We start from the raw sequence: 20,498 nt of genomic DNA on the forward strand, positions 1-20,498 counted from the left end.
GCTCAGTGGTTCCAAGCATGTGTTGCTCTTGCAGAGTCACAGGTTCAATACCCAGCACCCACATGGTGCATATACACAATGCTGGCAAAACACTAAAATGCATGACATAAAAATAAATAATTTAAAAAAGCTTTGAAAAAGTCTCCACTTTGAGAAATATTGCAAGCAAATCCAGACCAAACCAAAAAGGAGATATGTTCTTGTTTTTTCTTTTATGGTTGAAGAAGAGATAAAGGCTTAGATGTGTACTGAAAACTAGGAGTTGTAGCAGAAACCCTTAGGAGTATACTAAATCTGTATTTCTTTTCTTCCATTATTATAACTTTGCTTAGTGTATTTCCTAGCAGACTTACTAGTTAAGTACAGTCAATTAGGTCTTCACTGATGGACAAAGACAACATGTCATGGGTGAGACTAGATATTATGACTATACCATTGTAGTTTGTCTTGATTTTTAAGCCCTTGTCACAATGTGTGGGACATTTCGAATTGAATCTAGTTGTTGTGGTAAGTTAGTACAGGCCATGCAGATGATGCTAATTTTCTAGGGCACAGCAGTATAGCAAGAGCAAGGGAACTTGGACACCCATGCAGAGTAGAGTCTTGATATTAACTCCAACTGTCTTTATTGAGTCAATCAATGCTAAGTATGATGGTTAATGTTGATCATCTACTTGACAGAATCTAGAATTGCCAAGGAGTCAGACCTCATGGGATGTTTGTAAGAGAGTTTCTGAATTAGGGTAGCTACTGGATATGCCTATGGGGGATTATCTAGACTAGGTAAATGAAGGTGAGAAGGCTCACTTTAACTGAATGACCCATACCTTAGCCTGAGATTCTGGACTGAATAAAAAGGAGAATGAGCTGAATATCAGCCTTGATTTCCCTATGCTTCCTGACTGCAGACACAAAATAAAAACTGCTTCAAGCTCCTGTCACCATGCCTCCCTAGCCACAACAGACTATATCCTCAAACTGTCAGTCAAAATGAACTCTTCCTTCTTCAAGTTGTTTTCGTTGGATACTCTGTCAGAGCAACAAGAAAAGTAACTAATATATTGGTACAGAGAAAGAAAAGCATTTATTGAATCTCTCTGCTATAACAACCTAACCTTTATGATTTCTTATAATACAGAGAGATTTCTTGGGAAGGAAAAACTGGGATGTGTAAAGATTTATGATTCATTGTGTATCTTCCATTTTAACATTTGAAAATTTAAAGCCCATTTGTAAACACTAGCATATATGCTATTAAGTTAATAATAAAAATAAGAGCAATGGTACATTTTTCATGAACAAATGTCAAGTCTGAATTTCTCATACCAGAAACTTGAATGATGAATTCACTTTCTCCCCTTTCTAAGAACACTGGCTAAGGAGAAAGTCAAACTGTTTGTCCCTTTCCTTAACTCTTGATTCTGTCAACAAATTGCTCCCAAAGAGCTGGTGTTTCATATAGATCCTTCCCGACTTCCTGCATTGCTTTCATTTCTCATCTCTGTGAGGAAAAGCCCATAAAGAAGTAACTTGTCATAAGTCACATTTTGGGGTGGCTTCTGTCACCATCCAGCCATGGCAGGTTTGTCCGTTCCAGGGTAAGGGTGTGTGTATTAGAACCATTAGGTAGAAGGAAAAGAGATAGGAAAGAAATACAGAGACACAGGATACTGTATACTTAGTATATACTGAATACTGAATCCGCATGCATTTATTTTTCATACACTTTTATACCCCAATACAGAAGTGGGGGAAGAAGGCAAAAGATTGCTTTTACATGACACAGAGGAAGACCAGAACAGTTCTTGCTTCAGTACTTGAGACATCAAGTCATTGTTTCCTGATTAAAGCATTGGATGTTTTGGGCAGGATATACAATAGATAAACTCCAGACCAAGAATCCTGTAGGCAGCCACTCTCTATGTCAAACCCCCTATTTTAAAATGAAGGAGCAGGAATAGGCTTGAATTCCCTACCCTTTGGTCAAGGTGGAGCGGATTCACCCCTATGGGCCATCTTAATGTCTAAAACACCAAGTATCTACACCCTAATCCAGGATTTGTAGCTACACCTGTTGTCAACAACTTTGAGAGAGCTGAAAGAAGCTCAAACTCTCTGACCTCAAGTCAAGGCAGAACAGGCTCACATCTGTGGGTCCCCACAGTCGTTTAAGGGAAGAAGGACTTACCGTGGTACATAGTTTGAGGCAATAACAGTCTGTCTTGATGAGAGAAGACATTGCAGTGGGAGGGATTTCAGCTGGGGCATGAGGCAGCTAGTCACCCCCTGTTAGTAGTCAGGAAACCTACCAGTAGTTAGAGAACCTGAGCTGGAACTGTGTCAGACTGTAAGCCATAATGCCCACCCACATAATTCGATGTTTATTATTTAGGCCTCATGTCCAGTCACAACACCACCAGCTGAGGACCAACAGTTTGAACACATGGGTCCGTGGGGGACATTTCCCATTCAAACATGACAGTGACATTACTGAAACAATGTCTAGTTAATTTCTTATCAAAACTATTCAGGACTACAAGAAAAGCCTTTTTCAGTCATGAAGTTAAAGCCATGAAAACAGGGATACTATAGACTGACCTGTTTGTGCTAACTTAACTTCACCTCTTGAAAGCCTAACCCCACTAGTATGGTTGCTAGGAAGGGAAGCCTTTGGAAAGTTATTAGGCAGTGAAGCCCTTGGGCTACTGTGTAAAGCGCCCCCAGTGAGCACTCTCACTGTCATGAGCATGTGAAGAAGCAGTCAGAAATACAGAAGAGAATCCTAACCACAACCCAGTCAAGCGGGGGCCTTCATCTCATATTTGAGATCTACACAACTGCTGGAAACCCGTTCCAGTCATCTGTAAGCCAGTCAATCTGTGCTGTTTTGTACCACAAGACCACAGACCAAAGCGACCAAGACAAAAGATAATCTCTGACTGCCCTCCCCACTCTTTGGTGGCTGTCAGTTTGGTAGAATAATCTTGTTTTTTAAAATATTTGTCCCTATGCCGCACTGGTTTCTATAAATGTGTCACAGTCGCAAAACAGGTCCAATGTGACAAAGTTAAATTGTCTTTGGCCAATTTGTTCTAATTTCTTTTTGCCCATATCCAATAATGTTTTGGCATACTATTTTGGTGAAGTCCTTAGAAATGCTTATTTTAGAATATTCAATCCTGTAAGGTTAAGGTTAACCAAAGCTGTACTTAACAAGGCTAATGTAAACTGTACTGAAGGCAAGATGGTGCTTTGAAGATTCTTCCTCTTTACATTTAGAGGGATTCTCTCTCTCTCTCTCTCTCTCTCTCTCTCTCTCTCTCTCTCTCTCTCTCTCTCTCTCTCTCTCTCCCTTTCCCCCACCAGAATGTAGCTGCATGTGTTAATGTATGTGGAGATAACTTTGGCGTCATTCTCCTGGGGAATCATCTACCTTGACATTTTGAGGTGGGGTCACTCACTGAGACCTAGGGCTCCCCTGATTGTGATAGGCTGGTTGGCCATCAAGCCCTCTTTCTATTCCCCCAGCCCTGAGACTATAAGCGCACACTCTACCACATCTGTTTTTTTAAACTAGTGTTATGAGGACTCCTCATGAAGCAAGCACTTTACCAAGGGAGCTATCTTCTCAGGCCCTATGTTCTTATATTTGCATAATCTCCAGTTGTTCTCATATAAATTTCATGACATGTTTCATGTTGATAAAAGACAGAGGATGCGATAAACTGACCAAAAGAAGCAAGACACATTTAGATGCAGCAAGAAGTGTCAAACTTGTTCTCTTCGCGAGAATTAATAAAAGATACCAATAGACATTTGAATTTTTTCTTCTGACACTGAAATAAGATAGAATTAATTCCTATAATAATCTTCATATGAAATCTGCATGCCTTTTGATTTTCCAGAAGATTTTTCAAAAAAGAAATCTCAAAAATAATCAATGCAGATAACTTTTATATTACAATTCTAATTTCCTACTATAGATTTATCACACATTTGTCATGTAAAATGCAGAAATTTTAATCATTCATTTTAAGTTGTACACCAAATGGGAATTAACAAACACTCCAAAAGCTTTTCATTTAAATGGATGCTTTTAAAATTGTTAAAAAAAATAAAAGGAATTTAAAAAACCTATCATTTTTCAGTTTTTAAATTTCATCTAAACCTTAAAAGTAAATATCATAGACAGCATTTGTAAAAGTTGGCGGGAATGCGTGAGAGGGTTTGGAGAGAGAAAGGAGAAGGAGGAAATGTTGTAATTATATTATAATCTCGAAAATATTTTAAAAAGTCATTGTAAAAGAAAGATTAATGCAATCACAATGTAACATAACTCTATAGCCAAGTCTATAGCATCAATTTCACCAGTATCTTAATGTCAAATGTTCTTAGGAATTGAAATGTAGGTAAAATCGGCTGCCTGCTGATTGCCCATGTGATCTAACCCTCTGACATTGATGATCTGTGACAAAGATGGCAGACTGTGTCTGAATTTCAGTCCAAGGAAATGCTTAATGACTGACTCAGACAATCGCTCATCTTGGTCAGACTATTTTCTCTTAGCTGAGGTGTTCCTAGCTCTGTTATTCTGGTTTTCAGTAGCTTTCCCCAGACCTGAGGAATTTGGTGCCTGAAGCTGGTAGTAGCTGTGGTTGACTTCGATCAAATAGAATACGGCTGCAGTGGCGGGCTATCTATTACCCGATTAACTTCCAAAAGGTTGACTCTTGTAGACCTCTGTGTCCCCTCTCATTGACTTTGATGAAGCCTTGGGAGAGAGGTCCACAGAGCAGGCAGCTGAGAGCAGTCTTTGGCTAACACACAGGAGAACTGAATCTTGAGGGCAATTGCATGGGTGTGAACTTGGGAGTGGATCCCACAGGCTAGTCTCTGAAGGAGACCCATGCATTACAGTTACTCTCATGTCCACCTTTTCCTCTTTCCCTCCCACTGTGGCTAACCTACCCTCCTCCCTACAAGGGTCTTTTTCACAGTCATTACTTCTGTGCAGACCCCTGCACAGAACCATAGTTGCTATGAGATCGTGATCGCAGTGGCTGTGTCATGCCCACAAGAGAGCATCCTCAGCCCTTCTCCACGTCTTCCAGCTCATACATTCTTTCGACCGCCTCTTCCACAAAGTTACCTGAGCCTTAGAGGGGCTGATGCAAGTCTCCTGTTTAGGGACGAGCGGGCACCTTGAGCAGCCCTGAGTTTCTGCACTCACAGAAACTCAACTTTGTCCTTGGCAAAGAGAAGCTACGTGTTTTTAGGATGGCGTGGAGTCATGACTTCCCGGTTTCAATATTGCTTAATGGATTCAGTGTAGAAATTGTCATACCGTGAATCATTTTCAGTCAAGACCACATTTTTCAGACTTTGCCAAAACAAGCTTTCTGCTTTGGGGTTGTCAGGCCACTGGAGGATAGAACTCTTACAGATTCTCCGCCGCAGCCTCAGGTACTGGGAATACTGCAACACGGGTTCCAGGAGGATGAAGATAATCACGTCCATGTTCTCATCCATTAGCCTCTGCAAAGCCAAGTAAAAAGCTGTTTTAAAGTTCCAGCTCTTGGCATATTTTTTGGTTAACACGAAGATTGTCTTCTTGCTCTGGTTTATGCTCTGCACGAGGTTATCGATGATGGCCAACCCTGGATCCCAATCCCTTTCCTCTAAGCAGAGGAGGACATTTTTGCCTTCACTCTCTTCGAGGTGGTAGCGCAGTTCATTGATGACCCAATCAGTAACAGACACATCTTTGGTGTCGTAAGAAATGTAAGCATCGTAGAAAGTTCGGGTTGTGGACAAGGACCTGTAGCCTCTTAACTTAGCTGAACACATGTGATAGATAAACCAAATATCCCAGTAAAACAGATGGTGACCCAGGGTGGCCAACATAACCGTGGCGGTGATGAGGAATGTGAGGGAAAACAGGATCACTGCAGTGGTATCTGAAAGACACGTCATGAGCTCTAGACTCATGATGCTCTTCCCCTTTTGGTCCCCAGGACTGGTGCAAATAACATCTACTAGTCTAGGAACTGTGATGTTTATGATTTCATCTATCCAGCTTCGAAAATCACCTGAGTCGCATGTGCAGTCAAAATGGTTCCCACTTAGTTCCAGAACAAACAAATTTGGTTTAGTCTTGATTTGCAGGGAGGACTTATTGATCATATTTATCTTGTTGAAACTTAGATCCAGGTGGACCAGACTACTGGCTTCAAAGAGGAAGCCAGGAGGCAGGTGAGAAAATTCATTATGGCCCAGCAGCAATGTCTTCAGGGAATATGTAAACTTAGATAGGCAATTGGTTAGAAAATACAGCTTGTTTCTCCGTAAGTCCAGTAAATGGAGCTGAGGAAAATGCTGGAGGGATGTCCAATTAAAAAAACGTAACCTGTTCCCATTGATACGCAGCTCTTCGAGGCTCTGGGGCAAGCTGAGGAATGCTTTATTGGGGATTTGTTGAAGGTTATTGTAAGATAAGTCTAGGTGTGTCAGATTCCAGAGACTTCTGAAAATGGTCAAGTAGCCGTCGTCATCATCTGTATTCCACAAAAGATCAAGGCGGTTTCCGCTGAAAACCAATTCTTTCAGAGACATGCTTTTCAGCTCTTTGTCCTCTGTGAGCGTGTAAATGCCATTGTAGCTCAGGTTTAACACACTGAGGTTCATTAGGTTCTGGATAAATCCTAGGCGGTGTGTTACCCCTGCTATACTGAAATAGTGTTCATTGTGACTCAGGTCGAGCACTTCCAGTTCTTGAAGTTCATTGAAAGCATTGTTGTCATCAAAGTCTAGTCTGTTGTGAGATAAATCCAAATATTTGAGGTGGGGCATGGCTGAGAATTCTGTGCCACTCAACACTTGATTGTTAGCATTGAAGGACAGATTTAAGCAGGCAATGTCCTGAAAAGGTTCAAATTGATTTTTCTCAATAAGGAAAATATTGTTTAAACTTAAATCCAAGGCTTTGCCATAAGCAACACACTGTGGCTTTATTAAAGGTTTGGTGCTGTGATAAAAATTCGCATGGGGATCAAACTTGGTGATGGTTGAGCCGGATTTAAGGAGATGATATGGCAAAGAGGGGTTGTTTGTGTGATCTACTATGGGTGTTATACGGTTCTCTGACAAGGAAATAACTTCCAGATGGGGAAAATTTTGGAAAATTTTAAAATCAATTTTTGTAATAAAGTTAATGCCCAAGTCAATAGTTTTTAAGTTTTGAAGACTCTGAAGGGGTGCAAAATTTTTCTGTTCAAGTTTGTAAAATACATAGCCCTTTAAGTGCAATTTTTTGAGAGAATGAAGCTTAGAGAAGTTTGAGGAAATATTAATAGATGGTAAATATTTGCTTTCTTGAAAGTTGAACGATAGATCAAGGATTTGTAAATTGGGTAATTTCGTTAAAAATTCCCCTGAAGCAATTTCTTGTAGTAAATAGTTGAATTCAAGATGGAGTTCCTTCAGATTTGTCAGATTGTCAAACCAGGTGGAAGTAATGGACTGGAGGGAAGTGCTGGAGAGGTTTAGATATTGAAGTTTGGTAAGACCTTGAAAAGCCAGGCGATGTATGGTGAGGGACAAGTTTTTTTCACAAGGCGTGCATTGAAAAGGGGCATTGTAACACCTCGGACAGTTGCCACTCAGATCTAGTAATGTTAAGTGTTCCAGTCCCTTGAAGTCTTCCTGCGTGATAGTCATAATCTTGGCATTGCTCAGGAAAAGTTTTGTTAGGGAGCTTGGCAGTTTGGGAGGCACGTGGAAAAGCCTGTTGAAAGACAAGGAGAGCACCTTCAAGTTTATAAGGTTTTGAAATGCCCCATCTTCCACGCTAAAGGTTTGATTACAAGAAAAATAGCAGTTCCAGCCCAAATAGAGTCTCTTCATGTTTCGAAGCCCCAGAGTGTTGTTTTTAGTTATCGTATTTATACTGTTTTGAATTAGGCTAAGTTCTCTCAAAGACTCAGGCAAGCCAGTCGGCATAGCAGATAATTGGTTGTCTTCAAGCAGTAACACTTTCAGCTTTTTGAGGTTGAGGAATGCTCCATCTGTAATATTCATACAATTTTTATTTTCATTTGGGTGTGCTTGATTGGCATTGTGGTTCAGATTTATTTTAGTGAGGTTTTGCAGCTCTCGAAAGGACTCGTTTGTCACATGCATGATGGAATTGTCGGACAAGTTTATTTCAGTCACATCTTGGCCTATAGTTTGGGGAACTTCTTGCAGTCGGCGATCATCGCATTCTGCAATCACAGAGTCATTTTCCTTTTTCTCATCACAGGGATAGCTTCTGGAATAATTTCCTCTGAAGAAGAACGCACCAGTTCCGGAGGAGAGCAGGCACAAGTAAGTCAGAATCCATGACTGACGGGCCATGTTTCCCTATGGAAAAAATCAAAGATGGAAGCACAGTATTAGAGCGGCAACATCTGCTGGGTGTTTCTTGGCAGAACTAAGAGTATTCCATCAAATTTATATGATCCTTGAGATGTGAAATACTTACGAATAGTTTAATACATTGCATAGAAGGAGTTTCGCAATATTTATATGTTTGTAGCTTCCAGGGGACTAAAAGTTCAAGCAGAAACTCTCTGAGATATGATGCCAGGAAGTTTTTGAAGGGGTCTTATTCAAGATGCCCCCTCCACGTTGAGTCTGAGTTAAGCATGGTTGTGGGTAACACAAAGTCTATAGCATGGCATGGCACGTATTTTTAGCAACAAACTATTTGTATAACCACTTTTTCGCATGTGTAGTGTGTGTGCACCTGTGTGGAAGCCAGATGTTGAAACAGGTTTCTTCTGCACTCTCTGCCCGTTTTGTTTACTGAGGTAAGAACTCCCATGAAAATCCAGGGCTTAGCAAATTGACTAGAGAGCCAGCTTGCCCCAGAGATCCAGCGTGTTTGTCTCTCAAGACCTGGGATTACAGGTAGGCCAGCACACTTGACCACTTCATATGTGGCTTCTCGGGGCTCAGAACATGGGTCCTCGCATGACACAGCGAGTGTGTTATCCACTGAGTTGTTTTCCCAGCCCTGCTTGACCTAAGCCTTTATAAAACTTTGTCCAGTCCCTAAGAAGAACTCAAGGCTGGCATCCATTTTTGTATTCTCTAAAATCCTTAAGTCAAAGGCATCGCCTGCTTTGCATAGTTTTTTTTTTTTTTTTTGGTTTTTTGAGACAGGGTTTCGCTGTGGCTTTGGAGCCTGTCCTGGAACTAGCTCTGTAGACCAGGCTGGTCTTGAACTCACAGAGATCCGCCTGCCTCTGCCTCTTGAGTGTCGGGATTAAAGGCGTGCGCCACCATCACCCGGCCCCTTTGCATAGTTCTTGCAGTTATTTTCTCTGCTTCTTTTGGTCTCTGTGGTGATGATGCGTATCATTTTCTCAAAGTTCTTTACACTGCTCAAAACAACAATCGCGATAAATGATTTTTCCTAACATTTTCCCTGTTAAATTTATGATTTTAGGGACTGGAGGGATGGCTCAGCGGTTAAGAGCATTGCGTGCTCTTCCAAAGGACCCGAGTTCGATTCCCAGCAATCACATTGTGGCTCACAACCATCTGGTGTCCTCTTCTAGCCTGCAGGCATATATACAAGCAGAATATTGTATCCATAATAAATAAACATTTTAAAAAATTTATGATTTCATTTCCCTCACATTAAAATATCTCACCCTACTAGAACTATTTTGGCATAAAGTGTGAGAGGTAAACTCTTATTCTTTTCTTTTTTGTTTTGTTTTTCAAAGCGAGGCTTTTTCTGTGTAGCCCTGCCTGTCCTGGAACTCACTCTATAGGCCAGGTTGACATTGAACTCAGAGACCCACCTGCCTCTGTTTCCCAAGGGCCAGGATTAAAGGTGTGCACCACCACTTGGCAATGTATTCTTTTCTAAATGGAGACCCAGTTGTCTCAGAATCACTTACTGAATCACCCGATCGATCCATGCCTTGTTATGCTCACTGTTCCACATACAACTTTCTTGTACATTTGGATCCATTTTTAGATTCTCTGATCTGTTTCATCTGTCCATTTATATGTCTCATCATATAGAATCTTCTTATGAACACAACTCAATAGAAAAAAATGGACCAAAATATATTAACATTAAAAACTAAAATGTGAGTAGACGTTTTTGTGTATTGATGTTTTGTCTGCATGTATGTCTGTACCATGTGTGCCTGGTACCCTTGGAGGCCAGAAGAGGGCACAGTCCCTTGGAACTGGAGCTACTGATGGCTGTGAGCCACCATATTGATGTGGGGAATTGAACCTGGGTGCTCTGGAAGAGTTCTGTCAACCAGTTAGTTATCTCTTCCACCCCTGGGAATACTTGTTAAGCAGAGAAAAACATATTCAGCTTTACTCAATAAGTTACACTGATCCTAGTTTGAAACCAAAGCTGTTGTGCAGCTGGACATGTAAAGCAGGAACTATCATATTTTGCTGGTAGAAATAGAAGTTAATCCCACGTCTAAGATGCACAGCAGTTTTCTACACCTTTCAAAAACTAGAAATGCAGACTTGGAATCAGAAATATCAATTCTAGAAGTAGATCCTAGGGACATAGCTCCAAATGCCAATGTCTACATAGAAAGATGTTCTAAGCAAAACTTTTAGCAATAGCACAAGTTTGGAAACAATCTAAATGTCTATAGATAGAGGTCTGGTTGTAGTGCTGTCAGAGTCCAGTGTAGCAATGGGAAATATATAAGATAATTTTTATACTCATCCATTCAACAAATATTTATTGACTGTATCTTTCATTTCAGGAACTGTTTTCAAACTCAACACTGGACTGGAAAAGAATATATGAAAATATCTACCTATCTGATGTCTATACTGAAAGGTAGAAAGGTAGATAGAACATTAGGTAGGAAGACAATAAAAATGAGAAGGGAGATGGTTATGTAGAAGGTCCTTCAGTTGGACTTGCATGACATTTTTGTTATGATTCAACTGGGGTTATACATTTGGGAAGAAAGAAATGCATATATACTTCGTAGAAGTACAGTATGTCATTCTAGTGAGACCAAGACTACATGCTATCAGCATGGCCTTCCCAGTTGATGCAGGTCTTGATCATGTCCCTGAGAGAACGTTGGTAAGGTTTCTATTACACCCTTTAATTACAGAATATAAAAACACATTAATTTGTAAAGGGGACTATGGGGAATACGTGTCATGCTAAAATTGTATCCCAGACATTTTCCTTTGCAAAGAAATAGAACTACTGAGAGGTAAGACGTCCTTGGGGAATCAAGAGAACGGGCTCCATCCACTGTGCTCCCACTTCCTCAAATTTAGATTTCCACACCAGTTTCAAACACAAGCATGTATTTCATACACAACAGAGCAATTGAACATGAAAAGCTCTACAAACCATTTGTCAGTAACAGAGGAGGAGAGTTGCTTGATGTTCCTTCAGGATGAAGGCAGTCCCACACACTTTAAAGTAACTGACTTTGAATTATGGGTCATGGAAATGAACAGAACTGAACGACTAGCCTGAAGTTTCCGACACTAGCCTTCTAAAATGCCACCGAGACAAAACCATAAGTGAAGAAGTTCCAAATAGCCAGTCTTTGAAAAGTGCAGCAGAAGGTGAGCAGTGGCCAGCAGCGAAGTTGAGGAGAAATGACTGATTGACCAAGGCTCAAGCCTTGATCGTCTACACAGGTCCTCACAGTGTTATTGTTCATTACTGTCTTAGCTACTGTCTATTGCTGTGAACAGAAACCATGGCCAACTCCCCTTACCCCCAACCCACCCCACCCCCAAGATCCCACTTTTCTCCCCGGTAATTTTGTCTACTTCCCATAGGCAAGAGGATAACTATATGTTTTTCCTTGGGTTCACCTTCTTATTTAGCTTCTTTAGGTTCACCAATTGTAGACTCCGTGACCCTTATTTATGGCTAGAAACCAATTATGAGTGAGTAGATCCCATGTTCATCTTTTTGGGTCTGGGTTACCTCACTCAGGATAGTGTTTTCTATTTCCATCCACTTGCATGCAAAATTCGAGAAGTCATTGTTTTTTACCGCAGCGTAGTACTCTACTGTGTATATATTCCACACTTTCTTCATCCATTCTTCCATTGAAGGACATCTAGGTTGTTTCCAGGATCTGGCTATTACAAATAATACTGCTATGAACATAGTTGAACAAATGCTTTTGTCATATGATCAGGCATCTCTTGGATATATTCCCAAGAGTGGTATTGCTGGGTCCAGGGGTAGGTTGATCCCGAATTTCCTGAGAAACCGAAACACTGATTTCCAAAGTGGTTGCACAAGATTGCATTCCCACCAGCAATGGATGAGTGTACCCCTTCCTCCACAGACTCTCCAGCAAAGGCTATCATTGGTGTTTTTGATTTTAGCCATTCTGACAGGTGTAAGATGATATCTCAAAGTTGTTTTGATTTGCATTTCCCTGATTGCTAAGGAGGTTGAGCATGACCTTAAGTGTCTTTTAGCCATTTGAACTTCTTCTGTTGAGAATTCTCTGTTCAGTTCAGTGCCCCATTTTTTAATTGAGACCCACACTGGAGCACTGGACTGAGCTCCCAAGGTCCCAATGAGGAGCAGAAGGAGGGAGAAGATGAGCAAGGAAGTCAGGACCACTAGGGGTGCTTCCACCCACTGAGACAGTGGAGCTGATCTATTGGGAGCTCACCAAGGCCAGCTGGACTATGACTGAAAAAGCATGGGATAAAACCGGACTCTCTGAGCATGGCGAACAATGAGGGCTGATGAGACGCAAAGGACAATGGCACGGGGTTTTGATCCTACTTCATGTTCTGGCTTTGTGGGAGCCTAGCCAGTTTGGATGTTCACCTTCCTAGACATGGACTGAGGCGGGAGGACCTTGGACTTTCCACAGGGCAGGGAACCCTGACTGCTCTTTGGACTGGAGAGGGAGGGGGAGAGGAGTGGAGGGAGGAGGAAAAGGGTGGGAGGAGGGGGAGGGAAATGGGAGGCTGGGAGGAGGGGGAAACTTTTTTTCCCTTTTCTCAATTAAAGAAAAAAAAAAGAAACCATGGCCAAGGCACCTTATACACCAAAGGCATTTAGCTGGAAGCTTGCTTGCAGTTTCAGAGGGTTGGTCCATGATTACCATAGTGGGGAATGTGGAGGCAGGTAGGCTGGAAATAAGCATTGGCAATTGTGGCGGTTTGAATGAGAATAGCCCCCACAGCCTCATAAATGTGAGTTTGCTTCCCAGTTGATAGACTCTCTTTGAAGGATTAGGAGATGTGGACTTCTTAGTGGAGGTGTGTCACTAGGATTGGACTTTGCGGTTTCAACAGCCCAGCAACATATGGACCAAAATATATTTGCTTTTACCTATTCCTCTTCTTTCTGTCTCCCTTCACCAATTCTCCCCTCCCCTCCTTCCCTCCTTCCATTCTCTTCTCTCTCCTCTTCTTCCTCCCCCTTCCTCTCTTCTCTCCTTTCCTCCTCTTCCTTAATCCTTTCTTGTCTCCTCTTCTCCTCACCCCCACTCCCTTTCCCCTATCGACATGTTGGACATGGAGTGCAGGGCCCTGTGTGTGCTGGGACAGGTGCTGTACCACAAATTCATGTTTGCTGGAGTATAATCAGTGAAACATGTATGAAATGATAACTATGAGAATAAAATAGAGAAGCAGCAATTTTTGAGTGAAATACCCAAATGTAATATTGAAAATAAAATATATAGAGACAGACACATACAGAGATGGGGGAATTCCATGGAGCAGTTTGCACCATAGAATCCTGGGAAGGTTTGGGAGCTGGGAAGCAAAGGCATCTCAGGGGAGGCAGGGCAGTGGATTGGTTGAGAGTCTGAATAAGAAGTTAAATTGGGTACTAGAAAGAGGGCCCAGTAGTTAAGACTGCTTGCCAGAGGACTAGGGTTAAATACCCAGCACCCACATGGCAGCTTATAGCTGTTCCTAACTCCAGTTCCAGGGGATCCAACACCCTCCTCTGGCTTTCATAGACACTGAAAGGAAGTGATGGACAGACATACAAGCAAGCAACACCCGCCCCCGACACACATACAACTTTATGTATATTCGATTGTCCTTTTGCCACCCCTTACCAAGACTCAAAGTCTGGACTGGTGAAATCCAGGAACCTTAGACACACGTCAAAGTCAGAATGAGCTACCAGAGAGAGAGAGAGAGAGAGAGAGAGAGAGAGAGAGAGAGAGAGAGAGAGAGAGAGATAAAGAATGCTCTGCCAGTAGAGCACAGGACACCATACTCATCCCAGGCTTAGCTCTGGGAACCCTGGCATCTGTCTCATTAGTGAACATCCTCATCATCACCCCAGGTGGGAAGCTGCACGGACTTGCTTTGGGCGAGTAGGGCCTGGATCAAGGTGAGGCTAGGGAGACACATGCCATAGCTGTAAAATGATAGGGGACTTGAAAACAAAACATGACCAATGAAAATCCATGATGGAGAAAAAAATATCTTTAATAAGAGCAAGGCCTCATTGGCCCCCCTCAAACTAGCTCCAGTTCCAAGACAACTTTCTGCACAGAACAGATACGGATTGAGGGCTGAGGCTTGCTAGGATTTTTAGTTTCTTTTGGTTTTGAGATAACTTTTTACTCGGTAGCTCAGACTGGCTTTGAACTCATGATCCTCCTTAGTTTCCCGAATGCCAGGATTACACTTGCATGCCATTGCACCTGGCCGGATTTGTAGTTTCGGTTTTTAAGATTTGTTTTAAGTTATATACATTTGTGTGTTGTGGGGGGACAGTACGTGGATGCGAGGGTAGGTGCCCTGGAGGCCAGGACAGAACATCGGTTCTTGTAGACCTAGAGTTACAGGTAGCTTTGAGCGACCTCACGAGGGCGCTGGGAACTGAAACGCTAGATCTTTTACAAGAGCAATGCATCCTTTTAACTGCTGGGCAGTTTTTCCAGTCCCTGGTTTGTTTTTAATGATAGGACAAAGAGATGATTTATTTCGAATACCGAGCTTACTGGTGTCCTGTTCTTTCTTAGGGTTCTCTTCAGAGCCCCCACAAAGGATTGAAGTCTGCCTAGCATGAGGATTTGGACTGTGGTAAATCAGTGTAAGCGTGTATTTCTGCTGTTTGAGCGCTCACGTTCGCGACACTTGGTTATACACGAAAGCGGGAGTGCTAACATCCCGCGATTCAGTGGACCCCATCACCAGGACAATCGATCCAAAAAGCTCTCTGTACAGTCATGCCCTTGAGCTGCCAGCCTAAAATCCCGGAGGAGGAGAAGGAAACTGCAGGGCTCACGTGTGTAGCCTTGGTCAACCGGAGAAAACCGAAACTCATTAATTTAAGAAAGCCCATGAATCATAAACACCATCCAAAAAAGTAACAACAGAAAGAAAACAGCTTAACATCCCCTCTGGCTACCAAAAAGCAGCTGCCACTGTTCTGGAAGTGATTTCATAGCTTCTTTTTTTTTCTATTTTCTGTGCACAGAGCTGTACACTGGTTGATTCCATGGTACATAGCCTTCAGTTCTCTTGAAGGCATCAAGCAACCCAAGGAACTCTGCCTCAGTCACCTCGCACAGATCTTTCTTTTCATGCTGTGCACTGATGGATACCTACTGAGCCCTTTGGAAACACTGCTATAATGAAAAGAGCAGTTCAAAAAGTACCCCATATGGATCATGGGCAGGCTGGGAGCCGCCCTGTGCCCGCTGGTCCAGTGGTCTTTAGACAGGAAAACTCTAGGTCCACGGGGAACCACAGCACCTCTGGGTGAGACCCAAGGAAAGACCACACAACCCACAGTGCAGGCCTGGCAGCAGCATGTAGAGTTAGTTATACCCTTTTTGCATTCATCTTGCACAGGAAACTCCTTCCTTTACCCTCTGCGAGGATCCCTTCATGACAAGTTGGACTCAGAGGCAAGGGAATCATGAGGTCCAGATCCACCCGAGTTACCTAGTAAGATCCTGTCTCAAAATATAAAAAATAAAAACCAAACCACACCGACGAACAAAAACACAAGAAGGATTTGATAGTGTAGCTTAGCAGATGAGTGCTCACCTAGCATGCCAATGGCCTTGAGTTCTCCCCCCTTAGCCATCCAAGAAAAACAAGTTTGATTTTCCTTTAACATGCTGTAATTTGCCTCAGACCAGATGTACCCCTTTCTGGAAATGGTCCTGATTAGGCCTGATAGCTCCAAAGGGCCCCAAAATCCTATTCGTCATTATATACAACAAATTGACTCACTTAACTATTCTGGCACCACGTGGGTGGAACTCAAGTAGAGCTGAAAATTTGCTAGCCTGAAGTTCTGCCTTACTTTGAATGGTTTCAGATTAATGCTTACTTGATAATGTTGATCACTGATTAGTTATGCCACTAACTAATTAAGGAATAGATATTCAGGAGCTTAAGAGATTGTTCAGGGGTTAAGAACACCTACTGCTCTTGTAGAGAACCCTGATTCAGTACCCATATTGTGACCCAGAACAACCTGTAACTTCAGTTCCAGGGGATGGATCTGACACCGTACTCGAGGGCACCAGTCATGCATGCAGTGAGTTTGCATACATGCAGGCAAGCACTTATATACATAAAATAAGAAACAAATATTTTTAAAGGAAATAGATACTTAAATATGATTTATCATCTTAGTTGAAGTTAGTAGCAGATTCTTTATTTTGTCTGGTGGATTCATGCATTGCTTTGGAGAACAAGAGAAAACATGGTGCCAATCAAAAGCACTTGATGCTGAGGAGATGGATTCTGTGGTCAGCACACTTAAGGGTATGTTCAAAGTATGCCTTTAGGATTGTGGAGGGGTTTGCCATCAGAGGAGTACAGTGCACATATCTGTTTATTTTATCCTCATAAAAAACCAACTCTGTTTCCCAGACTTGGAACCTAATGCTTTGAGAGGTTAATTTGTCCAAGGTTGCTCCAATAGTAGGCAGCCAAACTGAAACAGAGCACAGATATGCTCAGATGGTTTCATGAGTTAGGGCTGGAACCTAAGGAACAAATTGACAATGACCTGGCTACAAGTGATAAACAAAAACATCTTAACTAGGGTCTGGAGTAGTTAAGAGGCTTATTGCTTTTCCAGAAGACCTGGATTCTGTTCCCAGCACATATTTCTTTAGTAATTTTGGACACCTATTGGCACCAGGCACACGCATGGTACAATACTCCCATGCAAGCAGAGCACTCAAGTAAATAAAAATTAACAACTCTCAAAAATAATAAACTATCATATGTTTCACAGCTCTGAGACGCAAACACTGGGGGCAGATACTTTACTTTGCCTTTCTGTGCCGATTCGGCCACCACAGAGAACATGCCTGACAGTCTGGATCTTCTGAATTTCAATAGGATGGCACTAAAGCTACTGAGATTAGACATAGGTACCAATGAGCAGCTCTCTTGTCACCCGAAAAGGATGCACGACTTGCATTTGCTAAGGCCCACACAGAACCACAGGCTTTGTGTTAACATACTCCTTTCTTTATTTCTCCGAATAATTGTACGTTTGAGTCCATAGTTTAAAAACAGTTAAATCTGTAAATAGTAAAAAAAAATAGTAAAAATTTGGCTGGGTATATAGCTCTACTGATAAAAATGTTGCTTTGAAAGCACAAAGAACTGAGTTTGATCTCCAGAACCACATTAAAAAGAAAGGGGATGGGAAAGGAAAGAAGGAAGGAAAAAGAAAAGAATAGAAAAAGAAATGAAAACCTAGGTATAGTGGCTGGAAAGCAGAGATAGGTATATCAATGGGCCTCATTGATCACCTGACATAGCCTATTTGGCAAGTTACAGCCAAGCAAGGAACCCCTGTTTCAAACATTACAATGGACAGAGTCTAAGGATTACACACATACACATTTGTTTCTGAGCACACAGGAGCATCCATACACACACACACACACACACACATGAACATGTAAAAATATCAAAATTTTCAACTGTATTTAATATCCCAGTTGAACTTAGGCATTTCTTCATAATGGTGATGTTCAGAATAGACCCGGTGGGTATCATAAAGATGTACCTGGAGATATTATCTAACTATTTATGGGTAATGCCTTCTTCTGCCATGACATTCTCTCGGAGTCTGGGCTTCCCACAAGCCTGCCTTCCCTCCAATCAATTCTGCTGGTTTTAGGATTATCACATGGAAAGATAAGGAACAGTGATTGAAAAAAAAAGGAACTCCATGTTGGTCAACATAATTATATCATAAGAAAGTAGAATACAGAAAGAAGAGTGGGAGAATCAAAGTAAGCTTGTAAAACTACCCACCTTATTCCCTTTGGTAACAGGTGGGAGTCAAGGACCTCTTGGTGTGAGTTAGAATCATGGAGAGAATCTTGGGGGTCAGCACACTCAGGCTGAGATCTAGATACAATACTAGTATCTTGGGTTATGTCTCGGCACTCACCTACCATCACATGAATCCATGACCTCTGCTTGTCAGAGAAGTAAGTAGACCTTAAGTCATGATGGCTAGTAAACAAGTTTCTGGACCTTCTGGAATCTTCCCTCCCATTCCCAAGAAAATACTGTGTTCATTAACGAAGAGACCAAACCCTTCATGTGTCATCGAGAACATGGTGTTTAACTGTAGCTACACATTGGAGACACAAAGGGATTTCAAAAGCTACCATGCCTAGTTAGAAATAACCCCCCCTTTCCTCATTAGGTTCTCTCCATGATTCTAATTTATACCCAAAGTTCTTGGCTTCCACCTGTCATCGATGGGAATGAAGTGGGTAGTTTTGCAAGCTTACGCTACACCTGTGTTGACCATCACAGCAATTTACCAAATAAAAACTGGACAACTTGAATTGCAATGTCACATGTTCTGTTGATCTACTGGGACCAATCCCCCATAGTCCTGCAGTCATTTGAATGCATCATAAGATTTTGGTGCAGAATAAGCTGATATTCAAGATCCATAATAGACCTTAAGTGAGCATAAAAATTAATATCCAGTAAGTTAAATAGACATCAAATTATTTTTAAAAGGCACACCAAGGACTTAAATGAGCACTAAATGGCTGGGGGAAAACATATATGGTCAATTTTGGATGAAATTATTTTCCAGTCAGACTTCCCAATTGCTCTTCAAACGTCCCTGAAATTTCTATTAAATGCATCATTCAGAAAGACATGTAGTGTCTTTGATTTTCAACCTGATACTTTCTGACATTGATAAAAACAGATCACGTACTGTATCTAGACCATGTAGAGCAGCAGCAGAAGAGGTAGTGAGAGGTGTGTGTTAAGGCTGCAAATAGGAAAAGCAACTGTTGCTACTGAAACTCAACCTTTCAGTCATCAAGTTCGGTCATCACTAGGATGCAGAAACTGATCCTGTCTGTAACGCAGGAGTTATTGCTTCATGGGTTGCGACCCTTTTGGGGTCACCTAAGACCATGGGGAAACACAGATATTTACATTATGATTCTTCTTAACAGTAGCAACATTACAGTTAAGAAGCAGCAACAAAAATAATTTATGATGGGGGGGGTCACCACAACATGAGGAACTGTATTAAATGGTCAAAGCACTTGGAAGCTTGAGACCATCGCTATCAAGGGAAGGAACTTATCATGTTCTACAGCCATAAGAAGATAAAAACGTTTGTCTCCTCCACCATCATCTCTAACCCTGTTGTTCCAGGGGAAAAGAGGCTCCTTAGCAGGGCCAGAAAAACAACAGAGCAGCTCAAATCCTATCTTGGAAGGGTCTTGCTTTCCTGTTTAAAATGATATGATTATCATCGCATTCGACTTTCCAAGTTTACTCTCTAATTAGTTTATACTAACATCCACGCCAGCTCATCAGACTAGTGAGCCTCCCAGCATACAATTTGTGCTGCTAGATTTCCTTTGACTTCTGCTATCGCTTTGCTCAGTTAGTATTTTCTTTGTTCACATCAGTGGCCACCAACCCAGACTTCTGGATGAGCAAACATGTTTTGCTTGAGATCATTGAGCCAAGATAAGGCCCAGCTTACCTCTTTCTGGCTGAGATTCCTTCCAGGGATTCTTCCAAGAGCTGACAGTAGCAATGCAGCGTGGCTCCCTGTGTACAGTAGATGTGCAGAGAGCAGGCATTGGCTAACTTCTGAAATTTGTTCTCTTTAGCATCAGCAGAACCAAGCCTGAGATTTGCAGAAGTTTATATGGGAAGACAGGAACTTGTGATTTCTTAACTGTTACCAAATCACTTATTGGCCGCACTTCAAAATTTCGAAACTTAAATGAGAGGAAAAGTCATTTATAAAATTATTTTCATGTAACCCCACACAGCATATTTTTATGAGCTGATATCTACTTATGTTTATGGCTATCTTAGGGTTTTGTTGATCAGGATTAGGGGAAACGGGTGATAAAACAGAGAGAAAATACCATTTTAATAGAAAAAAGATGTAGTATAGTTTTTTAAAAGTGAACACTTTTACCATAAATGTGTATCGACTTTGG

The 20,498-nt window shown here is 41.7% G+C and overlaps 1 protein-coding gene and 1 long non-coding RNA gene across 2 annotated transcripts in view; one reads left to right on the forward strand and one right to left on the reverse strand.

Annotated features, from left to right (window-relative positions):
• LOC142841828 (uncharacterized) overlaps positions 1 to 20,498 on the forward strand; it is a 68,932-nt gene that overhangs the window by 15,305 nt on the left and 33,129 nt on the right. The window contains exon 2 of the long non-coding RNA XR_012909104.1: positions 8,300 to 8,364. This is a non-coding gene — a long non-coding RNA (uncharacterized LOC142841828). The remainder of the gene's footprint in view (positions 1 to 8,299; positions 8,365 to 20,498) is intronic.
• On the reverse strand, positions 1,162 to 20,146 carry Tlr8 (toll like receptor 8). The gene is made up of 2 exons (XM_075958953.1): positions 20,030 to 20,146; positions 1,162 to 8,400 (listed from the first exon to the last, which is right to left on the reverse strand). Exon 2 carries the CDS (start codon positions 8,392 to 8,394, stop codon positions 5,305 to 5,307), a length of 3,090 nt encoding a protein of 1,029 aa, XP_075815068.1. The 5' UTR covers positions 8,395 to 8,400; positions 20,030 to 20,146; the 3' UTR covers positions 1,162 to 5,304.

Source organism: Microtus pennsylvanicus, chromosome X, assembly GCF_037038515.1.
Source record: "Microtus pennsylvanicus isolate mMicPen1 chromosome X, mMicPen1.hap1, whole genome shotgun sequence".
In the NCBI taxonomy this organism is placed as follows: Eukaryota; Metazoa; Chordata; class Mammalia; order Rodentia; family Cricetidae; genus Microtus; species Microtus pennsylvanicus.